At 37.2% G+C, this 24,051-nt stretch overlaps 1 protein-coding gene and 1 long non-coding RNA gene across 23 annotated transcripts in view; one reads left to right on the forward strand and one right to left on the reverse strand.

The window, feature by feature from the left end:
• wscd1b (WSC domain sialate O sulfotransferase 1b) lies at positions 1-23,984 on the forward strand. 6 transcript variants are annotated; one of them, XM_087271210.1, is made up of 12 exons: positions 1-361; positions 6,584-6,795; positions 10,082-10,136; positions 10,916-11,450; positions 13,002-13,116; positions 14,897-15,081; positions 15,918-16,039; positions 18,456-18,627; positions 18,696-18,860; positions 21,349-21,433; positions 21,487-21,549; positions 23,480-23,984. In XM_087271210.1, exons 4-12 carry the CDS (start codon positions 11,057-11,059, stop codon positions 23,487-23,489), a joined length of 1,311 nt encoding a protein of 436 aa, XP_087127336.1. In that variant the 5' UTR covers positions 1-361; positions 6,584-6,795; positions 10,082-10,136; positions 10,916-11,056; the 3' UTR covers positions 23,490-23,984. The 6 variants fall into 6 exon arrangements, with proteins under 6 accessions (XP_087127336.1, XP_087127333.1, XP_087127335.1 ...); XM_087271207.1 differs by having other exon boundaries at positions 21,349-21,549; XM_087271209.1 differs by lacking the exon at positions 10,082-10,136.
• LOC103911773 (uncharacterized) overlaps positions 1-24,051 on the reverse strand; it is a 339,222-nt gene that overhangs the window by 290,203 nt on the left and 24,968 nt on the right. The gene's annotated exons all lie outside the window — the stretch shown is intronic.

Genomic DNA, 24,051 nt, shown 5'->3' on the forward strand with positions numbered 1-24,051 from the left:
AGTCCGTGTTTTACACGTTGCCTGGGAACAACAAGGTCCCTTTAATTCACTGCATATTCTGAATATTCGGCACGACTCTGCCTCATTTCCCACTAACGACTTTAACGCGAAGTACAGACGCAAAAAGTCGCTGTAGATTTAGAAATAGCTAAAGCGGTTGAAACATGCGGTGAAAACAATCTTTCATTACCGAGAGCAGCGGGGGAAAGCCTGTGAGTAACGTTCTTTTCATTCAGGAATTACCGGACTCTCTTCAGTGGAAGCGCGTGCCCAAGCGCTGTAGTCGCACCGAGCGCGTGAACTGGACACAACCGCGTCCGCGGGTCCGGTGAAACCGCTCCTCATCTGAGGCACCACAAAGGTAAAAAAATGTAAACCTGTCATATCGTATTAAAGTTATATACTGTCATAATATCTGATTTGTTGATGAAAGCAGGATTTTGCATTATGGACTAGCGCAAGTGTCACTTAAAACGTCTAACCGTTAACTTAAAGTTGTCTGTTGCCAGTAAATATGAAATGATGTTAACCTAAATGGAGGAAAACGAACAAGTGTACTTAAAGTGAACTGTTATTGGACTTTTACTCACTCTAAAGACTATATTTGATCACAGATGTTTAGTTTATCATCCTTTTAAATATTATTGACTACATTTAGAATGGACCTAATGAATTATGTTGATTTACCTCACATAACTCCGTTTCCCCCCTCTGTGTAAATATTAGAAACTGATGGCATTAAACTTGTTCCCTTAATTGACTATTTATGCCTTCATTTTATGCAAAAAAATATTATTTAATAATAATAATTATAATAATAATAAAGAAGAAGAAAAGCTTCACAAAATACTAAAACTAATGCATCCTAAATATGCTTGATCTGAGGCACCAGAAAAACATATATGCAAACCTGCCCTATCTTATAGTATACTGTCATAATATCTGAGATTTAAGTATGATTTTGCATCGTTAAGTCTAGTAATATAGCGTATTATATGATGCATAACATACCCAAGTCTCAGCCATCTTTAACCTTTAACTAACCGTTAACTTAAAGTTGTCTGTTGCCAGTAAATATTATCTTTATGAAATGATGTTAATCTAAATGGAGGAAAATGAACAAGTGTAAAGTGAACTGTTATTAGACTTTAACTCACTCTAAAGACTATATTTGATCACAGATGTTGAGTATGCATCATCCATTTAAAGATTACTGACTGAATAAAGTATGAAATTGGACTGAATAAGTTGGTTTTAGCGTTGAATCTTAAACTCCATTTCCCCCCTCTGTGTAAATATTAGAAACTGATGGCATTAAGCTTGTTCTCTTATTTTCCTCACGAAAATACTAAAACTAATGCGTTCTAAATATACAGGCTTGATCTGAGGCACCACAAAAACATATGCAAACCTGCCTTATCTTAGTATACTGTCATAATATCAAGATTAAAGTATGATTTTGCATCATTAACTCTTGTAAATATTGTATTATGATACAAAACAAGTCTCAGCAATGTATAACCTTTGACAGACCGTTTGCTTAAAATTGTCTTTTGCTATAAAGATGAATTATGTTAGCCTAAATGAAAGTAAATAAACACGTGTATGTACTGTATAAAGTGAACTGTTCTTGGACCTGAAACTCACTCTACAAATTATATTATTGATTACAGATGTTGAGTTTTAATGAGTTTAGTTCTTTTGAACGATTATGGACTCAATATTTTAGTCTAGAAAGGTGACCGAATGAACTCAGGTATGGGTTTGTTGTTATACATTAGCCTAAAATACTGTGCAAACACCCCCCCCCCCCCCCCCAGTGTAAATATTAATAACTGATGACATCCAGCTTCTCTAATTCTCTAAATAAAGGAAGCCTTACAAAAAGACTAAAACAAAAGCATTGTATATATACAGGCTTCATCTGAGGCACCACTAAACAAAGTTAAACATGCTTATCTTAATACTGTTGTAATATCTGAGTTGTGGATGAAAGTAGGATTTTATTATACTAAACACCTTATTCTATTGTATACACAACATATGCTAGTACTTAAAGTTGTCTTTTGCTAATAAAGACAATTATAAAGTATGGTAATGGAGGTAAATGAACAAGTGTGCCTAAAGTGAACTGCTCTTGGACTCTAAAGATTGTATATTTGATCACAGAATTTGAGCTTACATCAAGTTTAATTCATTTTTAAAGATTACTGACTCGATATTTCACTCTGGAAATGAAAGCAAATTACCTCTGTTATGGTTTTACATTACCTAATATACTGTACAACAAATGTGTTCCCCTCATATTGTTAATATTTTACTGAATACATGCAATCTGTTCTCTAATTTTATTATTTTTATGCATAAATATGATCATGCAAAGCCTTACCAAAAGACTAAAATAAAAGCAATCTAAATATAGGCTTAGTGAGGTGTTAGTTCACCCAAAATGAAAATTACTCACCCTCCACTGCTGTTGCAATGTTGCAACAATAGCCATTGACTTCCGTAGTACCATGGATGTCAATGGCTACCAGTTTCAAAATCAAAATATCTTCTTTTGATGCTTAACAGAATAGAAAAGCTCATAAAGGTCTGATTTGGAACAAATAGTGGGTGAGTAAATGTTAATTTCTCATCAAGTTAAAGAAAAAAAAACCCTGCTGAAGTCTGCCAGATAATGTGCTGCTTTACAAACATGTTTTGGATGTTGATCATCTCCAAATAGACCTCTCGTTCTCTTCAAGAAGAACAAGGTTTTTCAATCAGCATGTAGATGATTTTATTTTCTGTTAGGCTGAATGGAGACTTGAGTGTTATTTTCCTGGAGAATCCTCTTGGCACGTAAAAAAACTGTTTTCTAGACAAACCGTCAAACGTTTCAGAACAGATGATGAATTTAAACCAGCAAGACCATATGTTGTTTACTTGCCTGTTATTTGAGTCCTGATGGAAAACTGTAATACATTAGGAGATAAAAGTGTCAGGATGATTGATATACTTGTTGTTTTGTCCTTTATGGAATATTGCAGCTTTAGTACAATTAAGTTAAGCACAATTAGTAATCTTATTCTTTTATTCAAATAAATTACAGTCATTATTATGATATTAAAAACATATTGATTAATTAATTCGCCTTCGGCTTAGTCTCTTTATTAATCGGTGGTCGCCACAGTGGAATGAACCGCCAATTTATCCAGCATATGTTTTACACAGCGGATGCCCTGCACTGGGAAACATCCATACACACTCATTCACACACATACACTACAGTCAATAGTTTATTCAATTCACCTACAGCGCATGTCTTTGGACTGTGCGGGAAACCAGAGCACCCGGTGGAAACCAACGTGAACAGGGGGAGAACATGCAAACTCCACACAGAAATGGCAACTGGCCCAGTTGGGATTCGAACCAGCTTCCATCTTGCTGTGAGGTGATAGTGCTAACCATTGGGCCACCTTAAAAAAAAAGAAAGAAAAAAAAAAACAAAAAACCTTGGGCCACCGTATCGCCATGCAACTAAAAACATGAAATTTCAAAACTTTTATTTAAGGTTTTCATTGCAAATCCATTTAGATCCACTTGTTTAGTAAGCAGGTTTCTCATATAATATATCTAGGGTTCAATCCTGTTCCTGTCAATATGATTTCATAGATACAAAAACCGCAATGATCTCTTAAAAAGAACAAATCACAAAGTGAAATTCTGAATTACTTTGGATTCTTACCTGATAAGACAAAAAAAAAAAAAAACACCAAGAGATGAAAAACAGGAAACATTGAAATTATTTTCACCACTTCATCTAGCCAAATTTTGTTGGAAAAATTATCTTTTTGTAACAAATTTTGCTCAGTATAATTTGTATCTTTATTTTAATGAATTTTTTGTTGGTCAGATATCTACAAAATAAACAAAAAGAACTCACATTTTAGGTGAAGTGATGTACAAATACTTTTTTCAATAATAAGGGAATTATGAGTTCAATTCAACCTTTATTAATCCAGGGTTGCCACAGGGGAATGAACCGCCAACTTATCAAGCACATTTTTACGCAGCGGATGCCCTTCCAGCCGCAACCCATCTCTGGGAAACATTCACACACACACGCACACACGCACGCACGCACGCACACTTTGCAAACTGTATTGTAAATAAAACAAATGTTTTCATATTAGTTAAAAATATTTCTGAAATTAATAAAAAAATATATATATTTATATTTATTCATACAAATTTAAGTAAATAAAGACCTGAAACTTGCCTATAGCACTTATTCATTGTTGCTCTTATAGTTGTGTAGATTGCTTCCTTGTCCTCATTTGTAAGTCGCTTTGGATAAAAGCGTCTGCTAAATGACTAAATGTAAATGTAAATGTAAATAAACAGATTAACTGATGGGCTAAAAAAAATCACGGAAAATTCAGTGTGGGCTTAGTTATAGGTAATAGATATAGGTATTAGGTTTCATGCATTAATTATTTTTTATTGCCATCATGAACAACTTATGAGAAAATATAAAAAAATAAATAAATAAATGAGACTACCTCTGACTTTCTATCGTCTACAAAAGCTTGATATTTATGTGAAGAAGTCAAAAGGATGTGACATTTATACAGGCTCCCAGGAGTCTTTCTTCCCTTCCATGACACATGAAAGGATTGCTTATAAAAGATGTGGAAGTGAAATGAGTCTATACTCTTATCTATACAACAATCTAAACAAGTCATGCAAAGAACACTGGCTAATTTAAACTATAGTCTCACAATCAAATCTATATATAGTCTCAAAAATACTTATAATCAAACTAACATAAAAAGTGTTATTTTAAATACTTCATACGTCGATATGATATGGAAAATTGCAGAACTCTAAATTTTTTGCCCACATGTGACTCAGGCAATGACAGTGTGAACAGCCCAAAACACATGGAATCTGATCGTTTCAGATCTGTCTGATTTTTGACTACATATGAAAGTGGCACACAGATCTGCTGTTTTGCAATGCGACCGCAGTGTGAACGGATATGTCGGATTCATGAGACTTATAAATAATCTTTGAGCGACATGCGTCATCATTCTGTGCTGCAAACATTATCTACTCCTCAGCAGCATACTAGAATAGCACACAGGGCAATTACTTTAACACAGAAAGTTGGTTGTTCGATTTAAAAAAGATTTTGAAGGCAAAACTGTTGCTTGTTAACGTTTGGGGCACGGGTTGATCACGAAGATGAATAGCATCATGCATGTTGCGGATAGGGGATCCGTGTGCAAAGGAGGGAGAACTTTGTCTCTAAGAGAAAAAAAGGGAAGGTGCTCGAGGACCCAACCCCCCTTCTGTACGCGTTTATAACGAAGTAACATGAAATAACAGTTCAGTCTGCGGCTGCTTATTAACCCTTGATGGGTTCACTACACGGTGGTCAAACAAACACGCACCGCGGTTGTCATAAATCACAAATGATCAGTGTTTTCAATCACAAGTGACTTATTTTAGATTACAAATGGCGAAAAACACATTAGTAGTAGCAGAACAATCATTTACAGTTCATGAAATACACCACGGTTGTCTGTGAAAAGGGCAATAATTATACAAGCATGATCTGACAACGTGCTTTCATACAGCATCACGTGTGCATAATTAGACATTTTGTGCTCTCCGTAATGCACTTTTGCGCATGCGGCTCAGTTTAGGACCATGATCTGTTCACACTGCAAATCAGATATTGGCCAAATTAATAAGAGCAGCGTGAACAGCCATGCAAGAAAATCAGATTTAAGCACTATTATAAAAGTTAAGTTACATCAAATTATGTTCCGGCGAAGCAGTGGCACAGTAGGTAGTGCTGTCGCCTTACAGCAAGAAGGTCTCTGGTTCAAGCCTTGGCTCAGTTGGCGTTGACTCCAGGTGCTCTGGTTTCCACCAGAGTTCAAAGACATGCGGTACAGGTGAATTGGGTAAGCTAAATTGTACGTAGTGTATGAGTGTGTGTGTGTGGATGTTTCCCAGAGATGGGTTGCAGCTGGAAGGGCATCTGTTGCGTAAAAACGTCCTGGATAAGTTGGCGGTTCATTCCGCTGTGGTGACCCCGGATTAATAAAGGGACTAAGCCGACAAGAAAATGAATCAATGAATGAATGAATTATGTTACGAGTTACAATGGATTTACTCAATTTTTTTAAGTAACTAATTGCTTTTTACAGTGTAGTTATAAAGAAACGGTTTGCATATAAAAATTTATATTTCATATTTTAAAATGCATGTTTATATCCTATGACTATACAAGTTCAGCATTTGAGCACATTTTAAACTTTGTGATTTGACCCCATTCACTTCCACTATAAGCACTTTGCTTTAATTTATTTTTTGTAAGAGGGACAAGCGGTAATCAATTTTGCATGAAATGATCCATAAATATGCCTCTCTTTGAAACATTACCAGTCAAACAAACACAGGTTAGATTTTACTTTCAAATAATGTACTCCCACCAAAACAAACGAGTTGCTCTGTTGCAATTTAGCGTACTACGCTTTGCTACACACTGATGAATCTGCACTGGATGTCTTCTTTCTGTCTGCAGTATGAATGAGCTCTGTGATCCTTGACATGAAGTTCAGTAGGACGGACAGCTCTCCCCTCCCACAGGCAGAAATTTCTTCCAACCCATCACTCTGACGGACAGACAACTCACATCCCATAAACCACCAGGCACAAAACGGGCACCGAAAACTCAGCCATTCTGTCTGTAGATGTTTTCATACCTCAGGAAACACTGTGCATTTCTGCAAGCAGGTTCTCTTCAGTTTTCATGTTTTCCTTCGGTTTAATAAATCAAAAGCGGAATGATAATTAGACTCTTATCGATTCATCGCAAACAACTCATTAGCCCCAAAGGGCTGAAGACTCTTCTGGGTCACAACAAGCTTTCACAGCATCTGCTGCAGAAAATAGAGAAATATGACAAGTTGCTCACTTATTTTTTTGATCAGCTTTGAGATTAAACACTGCAAGAATGATTACTTTATTAATCTTCACACCAGCGAACACAATAACATTCTATTTAATAAGTCAGTGCTGCATTTGTGCTTTAAAGGGACAGTTCATCCAAAACTGCAAATCCTGTCATCATTTCTTTCTAACAAGTTTTTCTTTTTGACCACAAAAGAAGATATTTAGAAAAATGCTGGAAACCTGTATTCATTCATTCCCTTTCGGCTTAGTCTCTTTATTCATCAGATGCCACCAAAGCGGAATGAACCGCCAACTTATCCAGCATATGTTTTAGGGTGCACTCACGCTATGCTATCCGAACTGTTCCCAGGCGTGTTTCCCAGTTCGTTTGACAAGTGTGAGTGCTCCGAATCAGGCTCAGGCGTGGTTCAGTTAGCCGGCCCTGTCCCATTTGGAAGAGGTGTGCCAGACCATGGTTTGGTTGGGCTTTAGGGTCGTACACTTGTAGTTTCAGTGCAAAGTGCACCTGAGCCCGAAACCGAAGACGCGACATCACTTTTTTCAAAAGGATTTATTAATCATTCTTACTTCTCAATGAGTGAACTGTCAGAGTTTATTAAAGACGGCACGGATCAAGGAAACTGTACATAGTGTGAGTATGCCCTTACACAGTGGATGCCCTGCCAGCTGCAACCCAGTAATGGGAAACACCCATACACACTCAACCACACTATGGCCAATTTAGTTTATTCAATTCACCTATAGCGCATGTGTTCGGACTGTGGGGGAAACCGGAGCACCCGGAGGAAACCCACGCCAACATGCAAACTCCACACAGAAATACCAACTGACCCAGCTGGGACTCGAACCAGTGATCTTCTTGCTGTGAGACGATAGTGCCAACCATCAAGCCATCGCGCCGCCAAGTCCTGTATTTGTTTTTTCTAATATGGAAGTCAATGGTTAAAGGTTTCTAACATTATTCAAGATATCTTATTTTGTGTTCAACAGGAAAAAAAGAAACTAGTGAGTAAACACTGAGAACATTTTCCTTTTTGAGTGAACTATCCCTTTAAATGCTGAAGCTCTTTTGAGTGGAATAGATTCTGATTGGTTGTCATTGTTTTTTTTTTTAATTATTGTTCATCAGCTGAAAACAAAAGTTCTGAAGATGATCTCAACAGGATTTGTAGTTTACCGACGATTGGACGTTTGAGTCTGAAGGTCCAGTAACTAACACATATTATTTTGTTATAGTATGTTAGTGTTTAGATGAATATATACAGTAAATGTGTGATTAATATCCTAATCAAATATGCATACAATTAAAATGACACCAGTTGGGCATTTAAAGCTCATAGATTATTCAACACATTAACAGAAGCCCATTACATTATTACTGGGTAGCTAATGCCAGGGCCCTTGTCTACTGGCAAGATGATTATAAAGTCGAAATCTTGACTGATACACCCCATTGAGTCGCCATTGAGAAAAAAAAAAACTGAATTACAAAGAGCTCACTTCCAGTCCTCCTGTTTTTAAATTAGTTAAGATTGACAATTTGATTGTGTCAAACTGTTAAAAATATATTGCATCAAATTAAGAAGTGCTGCAAATTACCAGACACTACTACTTCTGCCCAGTACATCGTGATCATGCTTTCCCTCCCTCTATCTCTGACACAACATTCAATATTTGGAGGCTGGAAGGTATAGTCACCCAGGAGGACTCATTTTCTCAACTAAAACAAAAGTTTTTTCTCCCTGAAACACTTCTTTTGACATTTACAGATTGGAAATCATGCAAGTCATGCAATACCCAATTTTGAATCTCTGCCAGATGAAAAGGGTTCACAGGCTACTATTGGGCTCACCTGATTCCAAAATTTGATTTCAGATTTTGTACATGTGATTTCTCAAGAACTGAGCTACTCTACAATTCATTTGAATAATGCTTGGGAAGAGGAACTGGGCATTCAGATTGAGACTGATACATTGGAGGAAAGCCTTGACATTGTTCTATTAAATCCAGGCATTAATTAATTCAATTTAAAGTAAAGCATACAGTACACTGCACTACTCAAAATCTAAATTACACAGAATTTTTACTACCATTTCCCCTTCATGTGACCGGTCTAAGTCTGCTGAAGGCTCCCTGACCCACCTTTTAAGGACATGTTCAATACTTTATGATTTCTGGTCTGACATATTTAAATGGTTTTCCGATATGTATGGTTTTACCTTTACACCTGACCCAGAAATTGCTATATTTGGGAACTCTAGTTCTTTGCTGGATCATAATGTGTATATACAAAGCACCATAATTAAATGATTAGTGCCAGGAGAGTCCGTTATGGGGTTATTGATAATCTTGATAAGTTTTACAATATATAACAACCATTTCTTGATCACCTGGACCAATATAATGCAGATTCTAAGCAGCAGTTTAATGCTTAATATGTTCACGACCCCTATTGACTGCCTCTTTGTATTTTAATTGAAATCGTTTATATAGCCTAATTATATTTCAATAATAACTTATAATAACAAATTAAAATATATATATATATATATATATATATATTATATATATATATATATATATATATATATATATATATATATATATATATATATATAGTTTATTGTAATTATTATAACCATTATTTCTTGTTTTGTCATGCTTATTCCTTGTATTTATTTTTTTTATTATTGGTATTGTGTGGTTTGGTAATTATTGAAAAACATAACATTAAAAAAACAATACTTGTTTAAAAAAAAATGACAACAGTGAGAAAAAGGCAATTAAAAAGTCGATTAAATTTCATCCAAAATTTTATTTGACTAATTACTCTCCATCGGTTGGTTCCAAACCGTTCTGCTGAACCTGAATTAAGAATGTTCTGGAAACTGACAGTGGCGTAGCACAAACTGCGTCGCCCTCTAGCTGATAACTATCCATTCTCTATAATTAGTTTAAAACAACATACTGTAGGGCTACACTATATTTAGTTAAACGAATCAAATTGAAACTGAAATACACCGACACAGTGAAGGATTTTGTCATATTTATGAGATAAAACATTATTAAAAACTAAATATTACAACCCGCTCTACTCTCTCCCCAGCAACATCACATGACAACCTCAAAACATTAAGCAATTCTTATTATGCCTCACACAGGTGAGTGGGCTTGACAGACCACCTATAAATAGATGAAATACTTTTACATCTAGACACTTTAACAGAGATTTCCACCAAACACTTTCTTACAATCATCACTCCATATCTTCATGAAGTGTGCTTCACACAGGTGAGTGGGCTTGACAAACCACGAGTAGAAACACTCTTCTCTCTCTAAAAAAACAAAAACCATCCCCCTCTCCTTCCTTTAGCACTTAATTCTCTGAGTACTAACAATCCTTTTGCATAATTACTGTATAGCACTTCTTGTGTATTGCCTCTTCTTGTTGAATCACTGAATGCCTTCTCAACAGCAAGTCGCTTTAAACAAAATCATCAGCTAAATGACTAAATCTAAATGCTTTCAGGTATTAATAATCCAAAAACCTAACAAAAATAGCTTAGGGGTAGCTTAAATAATGTCTCTATGTTCTTTGGGTAAGGGATTTATCAGAATAAACAGCAAAGGTAAGTTCAAGGCACTCAAAAAATGTGGGGGAAAAATTCACAAAACACACATTTTTTTAATTTCTTCCACATTTTTTGAGTTCCTTGAACTTACTTTTGCTGTTTTCAGGTATTATTTACTATATAGACTAGAAATTTGGGTGAATATATTTTGGGTGAACCATCTCCTTTAAGAAAACATAATAGTGATGTGAATACGCTTACATGATCTCTGCATTTCAACATTCCACTGCAGATCTGTCACATCTATTTATATGACAGTGTTAGATCTTGCATTCATCCTGACAGACTTTTTTATGTGTTTATTTTAGGTCCCGCAAACTCATGAAGCTTCAGACACCAAGAGCCCAATCTTCCTTAAAGGATGACGATCAGAGCAGCATCTACATTGTATAATCGATTTACTTGTCCAGAATAAGTCTAGAAGTTTTGTCTGGATGGTTTGAACCAGGATGGCCAAGCCGTCCTACAGACTGCAGCACTTTTTAAGGCGAGCTCACTTGCTCCTGTTTTTTCTCGGTGTGGCTTACATCATGGCAGGGAGCGTTTTACTACTTCAGCGCTCTAGTGTGGTAACATTTCAGAGGGACACAGAAACAGTGGCACTCCCTTCCCTACCAGCGCCACCTAGAGCCCTGGAGGGACCTGCTGTAAGGTGGCTGTACAGGAGGAACATCATCCAGGAGATAGAAAATCTTGATCACACAGACAACAGAAATGACCAGAAGCACCTCATAACTCCTAACCTGGAGATTAGGCATCTCAGACGCCACTGGTTTCAAAGCAGTGCTGAACAGAAAAGCTTTTCTGAACATCATTTACTACAAAAGGAAGCAAGACAAAAAGGTAATGGTTTATAAAAATAACCATTTTATATTTCAATTATTTTAAAATTAGTTGTAAATGCTCAACAGGAACCTACAGTTGAAGTCAGAATTATTAGCCCCACTGTATTTCCCCCCAATTTCTATTTAATGGAGAGATTTTTTCAACACATTGCTAAACATGATAGTTTTAATAACTCATTTCCAATAATTGATTTATTTTATCCTTGCCATGATGACAGTACATAATATTTTACTAGACATTTTACAAGATACTAGTATTCAGCTTAAAGTGACATTTAAAGTCAATTAACTGTGTTATTTAGGTTAACTAGACAAGTTAGGGTAATTAGGCAAGTATAACAGTGGTTTGTTCTGTAGACAATTGAAAAAAAAAAAATACACTCACCGGCCACTTTATTAGGTACACCTTACTAGTACTGGGTTGGACCCCCTTTTGCCCTCAGAACTGCCTTAATCCTTCATGACAGACTCAACAAAGTACTGGAAATATTCCTCAGAGATTTTGGTCAATTTTGGACATGATAGAATCACGCAGTTTCTGCAGATTTGTCGGCTGCACATCCATGATGTGAATCTCCCATTCTACCACATCCCAAACATGCTCTATTGGATTGAGCTCTGGTAACTGTGGAGGCCATTTGAGAACAGTGAACTCATTGTCATGTTCAAGAAACCAGTTTAAGATGATTCGTGCTTCATGACATGGCGTGTTATCCTGCTGGAAGTAGCCATCAGAAGATGAGTACACTGTGGTCATAAAGGGATGAACATGGTCAGCAACAATACTCAGGTAGGCTGTGGCGTTGATACAATGCTTAATTGGTGCTGATGGGCCCAAAGTGTGCCAAGAAAATATCCCCTACACCATTACACCACCACCAGCCTGAACCGTTGATACAAGACAGGATGGATCCATGCTTTCATGTTGTTGATGCTAAATTCTGACACTACCATCAGAATGTCAAATCAAGAAATCAAGACTAATCAGACCAAGCAACGTTTTTTCAATCTTCAAAAGTTTCTTAAATCCCCTTTTCCCTCATTCTGATGCTCAGTTTGAGCAAAAAACTGCAGCAGATTGTCTTGACCATGTCTACATGCCTAAATGTATTGAGTTGCTGTCATGTGATTGGTTGATTAGAAATTTGCGGTAATGAGCAGTTGGACAGGTGTACCTAATAAAGTGGCTGGTGAGTGTATATTGCTTAAGGAGGCTGATATTATTGACTTTAAAATGTTTTTTTTTTTTTAACTGCTTTCATTCTAGCTGGAGTAAAACAAATACAACTTTCTCCTGAAGCAAATAAATCATAGGAAATACTTTGGAAAATTCCCTGCTCTGTTAATCACTGTTTGAGAATATATATATATATATATATATATATATATATATATATATATAATCGTGATTTCAACTGTACATTGGATGTTTAATAAATAATGAAACGGAAATATTAGAATAACCATTTATAGAATAACCAAAAATAGAATAACCATTTTGCATTCAAATTATTTTTGAGTTCTAAATGCTGTTCTCATTCTCAATCAGGGACCTACATTGGATGTTTCATAAATAATGAGACGGAGCATGCACTCGGCGGGACCATTCTGTATGATTTTCGTAAAATGACCAGCACCTTGTGCCAGGACACCTGCTCAGAGAGGTAACGTCTAAAGTGACCCACAAGAAAAATTATTGAGTACTGAAAGAAGCCCTGTTCTGTTAGAAGAAAGTGTTCAGTGTTTATCCACAGAAGCAGGTGGCAGAATGAGAGCTGGCTGGTGTGACGGACCTGGAGCTCATCCAGAGAGTCACAGTTAGAGCCATACACATATGTAAATGCTACAGCCGTTTTAAAGAAAAAAACTATCTATACTAAAACATTCAATGAAGAATATTCAAAGTGTGAAAATACATATTTACTACTCAAATAAATAATATAGGCAGCAAGGTGGCTCAATGGTTAGTACTGGACCTGTGTGCATGTTCTCCCCATGTTGGCGTGGGTTTCCTCTGGGTGCTCTGGTTTCCCCCACAGTCCAAAGACATACACTATAGGTGAATTGAATAAACTAATTGCGGCTGGAATGACATCCGCTGTGTAAAACATATGCTGGATAAGTTGGCGGTTCACTCCGCTGTGGCGACCCCTGATAATCAGGGACTAAGCTGAAAGAAAATGAATGAATGAATAATGCTTGCTGCAGAAAATGCAAACTGTTATATTTTTCAACCACTTTCATGAATTTTAACTTTAACTTTAAGAAAAAAACAAATCCACAGCCATATCACCCTGCAGCCCAAGACCGGTTACTCACTGAAGCCAAGCAGGGTTGAGCCTGGTCATTACCTGGATGGGAAACCACATGAGAAAACTAGGTTGCTGTTGGAAGTGGTGTTAGTGAGGCCAGCAGGGGGCGCTCAACCTGAGGTCTATGTGAGTCCTAATGCCCCAGTAAAAGTGAAGGGGACACTACACTGTCAGTGGGCGCCGTCTTTCGGATGAGACGTTAAACCGAGGTCCTGACTCTCTGTGGTCATTAAAAATCCCATGGCACTTCTCGTGAAAGAGCAGGGGTGTAACGCCGGTGTCCTGGCCAAAGTCCCTCTATCGGCCCTTGCGATCATGGCCTCCCAATCATCCCCTTCCACCGAACTGGCTTGATCACTGTCTCTCCACTCCACCAATAGCTGGTGTGTGGTGAGCACACTGGCGTCGGACGCATCATCCAAGTGGATGCTGCACACTGGTGGTGGTGAGGAGAGACCCCCTCTCATGATTGTAAAGCGCTTTGGGTGTATGGCCATACACAATAAATGCGCTATATAAATGCACATTACATTACATATTTATAAATGAACTTTGACTAAGATTAATGCATCAAAAAATAAATAAATTCTAGAACAGTAAAATATTTTAGTTTTTTAAAAAATAAATGTTTTCTCCTTAAAACAAGCAAAACAATCTGGCATTGAAGTAGGCAAAATTTTAAAAAAATCTCTTTCAAATAATTATCCTACCTCACTATCATATTATTTTTTCTTGTTTTAAGAAAAACTCACTTAATTTTGACTTGTTTTCTGAAAACAAAGAATTAAGAGTTTTTAGATAGAAACAAGACAAAAAAATTTGAAATATTTTTTCACACTTTTAGCAGTACATATACTAACTGAATAAAACTGAAAAGAATTATATAAATTATATATAATAAGAGTTCAAAGGTTCATTCCGCTGTGGCGAGCCCTGATTAATAAAGGAACTTTATTTCTTTTCTTTTCGAAAAGAAAATGAATGAATGAATTCTGTCAATAAGCCTCTCAGATAAAATAACAACTGTAGAGTAGAACAAAACAGAACACATAGAATAGAAAAGAATAGAATAGAATAGAATAAAATTTCCATGTGTAATCTCCAAGAAGTGAAGGCCATCTCCTGTTTGCAGTGGTTTCCGGTATGCAGGATTGGAGTTTGGATCAGAGTGTCACTGTGGGAATCGCGTGTGTGCTCGTCGGGCTCGAGGAGAGGACTGTAATCTGGACTGCCGGGGAGAGAAGGGATCCCCATGTGGAGGGGTGGGACGCATGTCTGTTTACAGGGTTGAGGATCGTCTTCCAGGACAGAGGAGATGTGAGCCAAACTAATACCCAAGTGTTTCAAACACTTGAATGGGCCAAACACATATGACATTTTTAATATATTTGAAAAAATGATGAATTTAAAGGTTACAACCCTGGGTTTCCATTGAGTATCATCACTGTAGATATGACCAGTGGTGTGAAGAAGCAAATTACAAATGCTCAAATGACCGAGTAGGTTTTCTCCAGAATGGTGCTTTACTAAAATGTGTAGAGCTGTACAGTCACTACTTTAATTTTTTCTTGTCTTCTGGCTATTGTAGAATAATCAGTACTATGATTCCTGTCTAATTGAATCTCACATTTAAAAAAATAATACATAAATAATAATAACAATAATTATAATAATTGCATCATACAGAATAACCTCAAGACACAGAAGATACACAATCATTACACGCAATGACAGAGAGATTGTTTAGACTGCAATATGATGGTAATGAGTTGACTGTGTGTATGTTGACCGAAATGGCCTTAAACAATAACTAAATACACTACAGAATATTACGTTTTCACACACATGCTCAAATTTCAGGTAAACGCAACAGCCTTTCACAGCATAATTCTCACTACTCAAGTACTTTTAGAAGGGCTACTTTTTACTCATACTTTGAGTTATTATTATTTAACTGATAATTTTCAAAAGATACTTTTACTCTACTTGTACTACATTATTTGGAATGTAATGGTACTTTTACCACTGTATAAAACCAAAATAAGCATCTGGCTCTTGTTCAAACTTGATGCAACATCTGCTGAGCACAACAGGAGGTTGACCTGAGCCTTTGTGCAAGATAACTTCTGTTTATTTTGTTCATTATTTCTCAGACAGAACTGTGCACTACCACGGCTGTTACAAAAGGCCAAAGAACTCAACGGCTGACCTCCTGATCCACACCTCTGGACCGACACACACTCCTCAGCAGTGTATTGAGAGCTGTACAGATCAGGTCAATGCTCTTATCCAGTAGTCTGTTATAAAATTCATTATGAACAACAATTGCTAATACTTAGTATGAGGGGTTTTACAAAGGTTTTACGGCTAAAACTCTATTGTATTTGTTAGATTTTATCCTGCACTGATTGCTATTGCCCAGTCCAAACTGTAAAGCCTAGTCTTGAAACTCGGTCAGATGGTCCAGCACACTACGCCATCTCAAACAATCAGCTAAATCAGCCAATGGGTGGCGCTATATCACTTATTTACCATTTGTCTTACAGGTTTGTTAATCCTTGGCTCAAACCAATTAAATCGACGACTTTCCAAAATCCTGTTCCAATGGACTGTTTTTCTGCTAATTCAAGATATATTCATTATTTTTAAGCACATTATTAGGCCCATTTTGTCAGTAAACTAGCAAACCTGTGCTTTCCGATGAAGGGACATTTGCTACAGTCATAGTACATTGATAATCTATGCAAAAATAGTGCACTATTTAAGGGAGCAGCCATTATTACTTGTGTCCGAAATCATGGATGTTATGAAGTGAAGTGTACTCAATCAATCCCACAATGCAAAGTAATAACAAGTGTTCAACCCATGTCACTTAGCAACTAGAAAATGCCAATAATGCACTGTAATGCTGTGTTCACGCCGGACGTGAAAGCATCAAGCGCGACTGATTTACATGTTATGTCAATGCAAAGATGCAATTAGACATCTTGCGGCATGATACACTCAATTGAGGTGCCGCGGCGAATGAAGCGATTGACGTGTTTAACACACATACTGTATCGCATGTTTCGCACGAAACGCTCAAGTTCGAAAATCTGAACTTCAGCGGACATTAGCGCCACAATAACCAATCAGAAGCTTGCTCTTGTGGGGGCATGATTATGACGTAGCTCCTGTTGTTGGTGTCCCGGGGAAAAATCCTCCAGCTGACACTAACAACAGTTCATCAAACTGGGCTTGGCTCAGTCGGAAGCACCGCTGAAAGCTTGCATCATCCACGTATAGTTTCTCGAGGAGTTAATGAACTCACAGAGCTGGGTGCACCTCTGAAAGGATCTAGTGGACCCCCGACACGGCTCCAAATGAATCAACCCTGTTTTCAGCCTTCCTAAAGCACATAAACACAGCTAATCTCTCAATAAAATCCATGTTAGGTATTTAGCAATGCAACTAGAGTTAGCGAGCAGACAGAAGCCCTATCCATCATGCAAATCCGCATTTTGAAGTGAATTTGTCGCTCACATGAAGCGGACTTGATGTGCGAATGAGCTCAAAATTGGCTCAAAATGTTCAGACGTCTATTTATTCGCGAATTCATCCACGCCGTGTCTGGTGTGGACACAGCATAAGAGTTTGCACGCCGAATGAATTTCGGCATCTGACCACAAGATGGCATCTAAAGCTCAATCCTATCAGTGTGTGGTTAAACATAAACTATTATTTAATTAAAAGGATCATTTACATGACAAAAATCAAAAGACTTTGTTTTATTACTAATGGACAGCTCTCTGAGTGTTAAATAATGACCACAGGGTCTGACCAAGAAGCAGAGAATCTAATCTCAGGAATTTATCATAAAGCAAAGCACAAACAATACAGCATCTCCTCCTAGTGCTCAAATTCCCTTATTCACTACTTCAAGTGGACTAATGTAGGGAATAGTGAACGATGATTTCAGATACTACCTTCTATTTATAATACAACACAATAAAATGGTCTAAACAATTCCTTCATGTTGTTCCAACACAAGTCGATTAAGCTAACTGAATCTGTTTTTTTAAGTGGACTGAACATAAAACAACTAAGTTGTCCCCCAAAAAACAATGTAAGAATTGTGTTGTTTCAACCTATTTTAAATACAAACTTTGAACAAGCAGCAAAAGTGAATGCTATGGGGATCTCCCGGTTGGATTTTCAGCACAAGAGCGCCCTCTGACCTTTAGAGGAGATTTAGAACTGAACACACAACCCTGCTTCCCTGACAAGATGTGCAATTTTATTTAGACTATATCAGTCATTTCTTTATATTATCAACAAAAATAATAATAAACAAGTCACTTTTCTATAACATTTTAGACAAATTTATATCGTCAAATCCACTTTATAAGGATGAAGATAGGACAAATACTAAAAGTAAATAAAAAAAAAGATTGTTTCATTATTGTGGAATGTATTTGATGTACAATATCAGAATAATGGCAGAATGCAGGTATAGTTCAAGTTATTTAAATAAATAAAGTTCAGTTCAATATGAATATCGCTGTTGAAGGACGATCAACTGACAAACAGCCTCACTGATCCAAAACAAGAATGCCAGAAAGGGTGACTGAATAACAATTATTATAATTATTGTTGTTAATTATGTGACAAGCTCTATGATATAACATATAAATTGTGTGTAACTTCATTAGGACCTGCCACTGGCTCTTTTGAGAGGACAGGACTGTTTCTGCAGCCGTGCCTCATTTCTTTTGACAATCCAGATGAGTGAAAATGACCAAATGTGCAAGAAGGCCAACCAAACAAACCAGACTTCCCTTCATGACCTCGACTTCTACTGGGTGTACAGCACTCCGGTGCTAGGTAAACTACCATATGCAGCAGCAATAGACTTCACCACTCTTTAACTAAGAAGAGATGTCTTCTTTCAGATGCAACGTGCAAAGAAAGGTCATTTCTGGCCCAGAAGTCCAGCTCTCTTGTGGCCCTGTCCAGTTTTCCAGGAGCAGGAAACACTTGGCTGCGTCACCTGATCGAACTCGTCACCGGATTCTACACCGGCAGCTATTACTTTGACGGATCTCTGTACAATAAAGGTGAGAGTCTACTACAGACCATTTTGAGGGATGTAAATGAAAACAATGGTCTCAACGTATTTCCTGTTTTACATTTTTATTTTCTAGAGCTTACGAGAATGCAAAAGAGCCACATATTGATAAATAATGCTATACGTTGTGATTGAATTGCCTCTTGTTACAGTTATGAAATAGTTTGATAACAAGCAGTTTATGGGCCGTTGACATGACAATATGTAAATGGTTTATAACCCTTTTGAACTGTGAGACAATGATCTTATCAAGAACACAAACACTTTTAGATATTGCCCAAAGAAAGAATAACACTGATTTTAAAAACATTTTTATGCCAGACTACCCAGCACTGAAATGACACTTCAGGCAAAACAGTTATTCATACATCTGCAATTTCAAGAATTTGGGGATTTATTTTTTGCTATTCCTAAAGTGCTGTTACAATGTAAAGTTAAGAAAACATCCAAACTATTTTTTTAAGTGTTTCTTTTGTCAGAATTAATCCCTTTTTGTCTGTAGATTTCACTAACAATTCATGTTTTTAAAGACCATTTTCTCAAAATGAGTTTTTGCTCATAAGTCTCCTCTTACATACACCAAACTTTTTTATTTATATTATATATATATATATATATATATATATATATATATATATATATATATATATATATATATATATATATATATATATATATATTTTTTTTTTTTTTTTTTTTTTTTTACAGTTTTATTCATATCATTTTTCTGAAGGTTTTTACAGAGGAATATGATCACTTTATCTCAGATTACTTGCATTGATTTTTAAAGGTTAAAAACAGTTCGATATGCTGCTTGATGTTGCACACTGTTATTTTCTGATTATATTCTTCTTTTTAGTAGTCATGAGCACACTTACTTGTAGAGCAGATAGTTTGACGGATTTATGCCATTTATTATTCCTAGTCATTTCTCCCATATCATTTCTGAATCAGAAGTTCTAAAACAATTTCAAAAATGAGCGCACATTGCAGAATAAGGTCTTTCTTCTATAAGAAACTGTGAAAAAAAGTAAAAATCACAATATATTCTGAGTTATCGAATGAAAAACATATTCCCAAAACCCCTTCTTTAAGTACCTTTGACTCTAATGCTTCAAACCAATGAAACAAGAATTTTAAATCTGACTCAAAGTTCAGATTTTTTTGTATTTTGATGTATAAAATCTATAAAAATCGTCATGCAAACAATTCTGCAATCCGCTATAAGTTTTGAAGTATCATCATTACATAAAATAAACTGTAAAAAAAATCCTAAAAATATCCAAAAAAAAAAAAAAAAACTTTTATAAAAGCCTTTGACTCTAATACTTCAAACCAATAAAACAAGAATTTTGAATCACACAAAATTTTTGTGCCAGAAATGCATGCAAATGAAATAATGCCTCACATGCAATTCTCACTTGTAGTCTTAATCTAAACTTAAAGGTTCAGCCGGTGATCTGCCAAAATGCTAACCGCTTAGCATATTATCTTTGGACGGCGGGGAGGGACTGTGATTTAAAGCCACACCCCTGATATTGAGAGCGTGCGCACCACAACAGCAGACAGACAACCCACTAGTTCATGTCATTCGCCAGTTAGTTAGTGTTTAGCCAGCGGCGTCGGCGTGCAGGCATTACATTAATTACTTAGCCACACTTGCACGCTATTTCAGAGCGAATATTAAGAGTAGCGGTAAACAGTATAGGAAGGCTGTCATTGTTCAAAAATGACCCAATGTGAATATAAAAGCAACTTCAGCTCAAAGCAGGTTAGGCGGAATTGCGCTATTTACTGATGTTTTGTTGTTAAACTCAATATAAATCTACATTATAGATGCTGTAAAAGGACCTTATGAAACTGAAAATATTCACATCAATCTTTCACTGGAAGATTTCAGTGGCTGAACAACACGTCTGTGCATATAAATCATTCATAACAGAACACAATCTAACATATGCTTAGCCTGACTAAAATAGTTTTAAAACAGAACATTACCTGTCTAACAGTAGTACTTCAGCCATGATGTTGTCCTTCCTCCAGTGTGCTAAAGTAACTCCAATATTGATTCAGGTTTTTAAAAGTTTCAATTCAGCATTTGATTTCTCCCGGTCTGTCTCGTGAACATGCGGCGATTGCAGATGGGCACGCGCGAATGGCGGATCTGTGTGAACAGATGTGCAGAAGAATCTACATTTGCTGACAGACAGTCTGAGCTACTTATCGGAATTATGGGAGATGTCTGTCCAACAATATTTAATTTGATGAACATTTAATTTTATGCTTTACCCAAAATATAAAAATACATATAAACACATTTAGATTATTTACTGTAATCATTACTATTGGACTGTGAAGAGACTTGCAACCAGCACAACAAAAAAAGTTTCTGAAGACAATCACCTACTGCACCTTTAATTTTTAATTCTATGCATCTGCAGTGGGTAAAAAGCGAATTAAATGTGAGGTCTCTGCAGGTTTTAAAGGAGAGAAGGATTACTGGCAGAGCGGGAGAGTGGTCTGCGTCAAGACTCATGAAAGTGGCCAGCGAGAGATCCAGATGTTTGACTCTGCCATCTTGCTGATGCGAAACCCGTACCGCTCTCTGATGGCAGAGTTCAACCGCAAGTGTGCAGGACACCTGGGCTACGCATCCCACGCTCACTGGAGGAGCAAAGGTGCCAGTCACTTCACTTCAGCCTTCACTTCAAAGTGCATACGGGCAATTCCAGTGTAATAGATGTGACATTTGCAGTAAAAACTCAAAACATAAATTCACATAGAAAGTATACACTCATCGGCCACTTTATTAGGTACACATTACTACTGTAGTACTGGGTTGCACTCCCTTTTACTTTCAGAACTGCCTTAATTCTGTCACATAAATTCAACAAGTATCTGTATTCCTCAGAGCTTTTGGTCCATATTGACTTGATAGCATCACGCAGTTGCTGCCGATTGGTCGGCTGCACAATCATGATGTGAATCTCCCATTCCACCACATCACAAAGGTGCTCTATTGGACTGAGATCTGGTGAGTGTGGAGGCCATTTAAGTACAGTTAACTCATTGTCATGATCAAGAAACCAGTCTGAGATGAATCAAGCTTTACGACATGGTGCGTTATCCTGCTGGAAGTAGCCATCAGAAGATGAGTACACTGTGGTCATAAAGGAATGAACATCGTCAGCAACAATACTCAGGTAGGCTGTGGCGTTGACACGATGTTCAGTTGGTACTGATGGGCCCAAAGTGTGCCAAGAAAATATCCCCACATCATTACACCACCCTGAACCGTTGATACAATGCAGGATAGATCCATACTTTTGTTGCTGTTTGTTAAATGTTGCTGATGCCAAATTCTGACCCTACCATCCAAATGTTGAAGCAGAAATCGAGACTCATTAGACCAGGCAATGTTTTTCCAATCTTCTATTGTCCAATTCTGATGAGCCTATGTGAATTGTAGCCTCAGTTTCCTGTTGGCTAACAGGAGTGGCACAAGGTGTGGTCTTCTGCTGCTGTAGCCCATCAGCCTCAAGGTTGGACGTGTTGTGCATTCAAAGATGCTCTTCTGCAGACCTCGGTTGTAAAAAGTCATTATTTGAGTTACTGTCGCCTTTCTATTAGCTTGAACCAGTCTGGCCATTCCCCTCTGACATCAACAAGGCATTTGCACCCACAGAACTGCCGCTTACTGGATATTTTGTCTTTTCAAACTATTCTCTATAAACCCTATAGATGGTTGTGCGTGACAATCTCAGCAGACCAGCAGTTTCTGAAATACTCAGACCAGCCCATCTGGCACCAACAACTATGCACTAAAGGTCAAAGTCACTTAAATCACCTTTCTTTCCCATTCTGATGCTCGGTTTGAACTTCAGCAGACTGTCTTGATCATGTCTACATGCCCAAATGCATTGAGTTTCTGCCATGCGATTGGCTGATTAGAAATTTGTGTAAATGAGCAGTTGGACAGGTGTACCTAATAAAGTGGCCGGAGAGTGTATATTAAATATTGAACATCTGTTTATATTTTCCAAAACAACTAAGCACAGATTTATGGATTTATTTAAATGACATCTAATTCATGAATAAAATGTATTTAGAAGTTTTAGGGGTTTTTAGTGTTTTCTTCTGACCTACAGTATCCTCTGATTAGCCATTTCAGATGCTACTGTAGGTCAAACTATACAAACTATGGACCTAATTTTACTTTTCTTTTAGGCTATATGTAGAAACACAGTTATTTTACTAGAGAAGTGTCTTGTGAACACTGTGTCTATCTCTGCTCTAGATCTGCCAGTTTCAGACTATTGAATGATGTTTTTCTTGTGTAGACTGATTGGCATGATTTTGCATTCACAGTGATCTGAACTGTTATAGGGGTCGGTCAAATACATATTTATATTACCTCCGTTTTAATTATTAACATTATTATACAGATCAGAGCAAACTATTTCACACTATTAAAGGCCTGAACCCCTCATATGTACATCTTGTTTTGGTGTCCTTCAGGGGAGGATCAATTAATTAGGCCAATCCTCCCTAAGCCCCCCTGTAATTCACATCCTGCCACTAAAACAGCTTTTTTCTTTTCCCCCCCAGAGTGGAGTGAGTTTGTGGACAGCTACTCGTCCTGGTGGGTGTCTCACGCTCTGGCCTGGCTGCGCTTTGCCCACCGCTTGTTAGTGGTGCATTTTGAAGACCTCCAGAAAGATGTCGTCCCCCAGATAAAAACAGTCACCGCTTTCCTAAACATCAGCATCCCAGAAGAGAGGCTTCTGTGCATAGAGAGTGACCGAGACGGACATTTCAAACGCTCAGGATCTCATAACCTGAACTTTGACCCCTTCAGCCCAGAGATGAGAGCTCGGATTGACCAGTACATTCAGACGGTGGATAAAGCCCTGCGGGACAGAAACCACAGCGGCCTGCCACACCAATACATGCCCAGGTGATGGAGGGAGCGCACGCAAACACAAAGTGCCTGAGTAAAAAAAAAACACAACCTTTCAAATGCTGTGTGTTTGTCTGTTGGTTTGTTTGTGGTGATGTTGTCACCCGTTTACAGACTGTGCACTTTGTATGCTTTATTAAACAGAATAATTCACACAGTGTTAAATCTTCTTCAGTATAATCTGCAAGTAGGTTTTCCATCCAAAGATGCAACTTAAACT

This window comes from Danio rerio, chromosome 10 (genome assembly GCF_052040795.2).
Source record: "Danio rerio strain M-AB ecotype USA chromosome 10, GRCz13ab, whole genome shotgun sequence".
NCBI lineage: Eukaryota > Metazoa > Chordata > Actinopteri > Cypriniformes > Danionidae > Danio > Danio rerio.

Coding starts and splice junctions, on each gene's coding strand:
- wscd1b (XM_087271207.1), top strand. CDS start 11,057: ATGGCCAAGCCGTCCTACAGACTGCAGCACTTTTTAAGGCGAGCTCAC. Junction 16,040..18,455: donor TTGAGAGCTGTACAGATCAG/GTCAATGCTCTT, acceptor TAACTTCATTAG/GACCTGCCACTGGCTCTTTT. Junction 18,861..21,348: donor CGGATCTCTGTACAATAAAG/GTGAGAGTCTAC, acceptor AGGTCTCTGCAG/GTTTTAAAGGAGAGAAGGAT.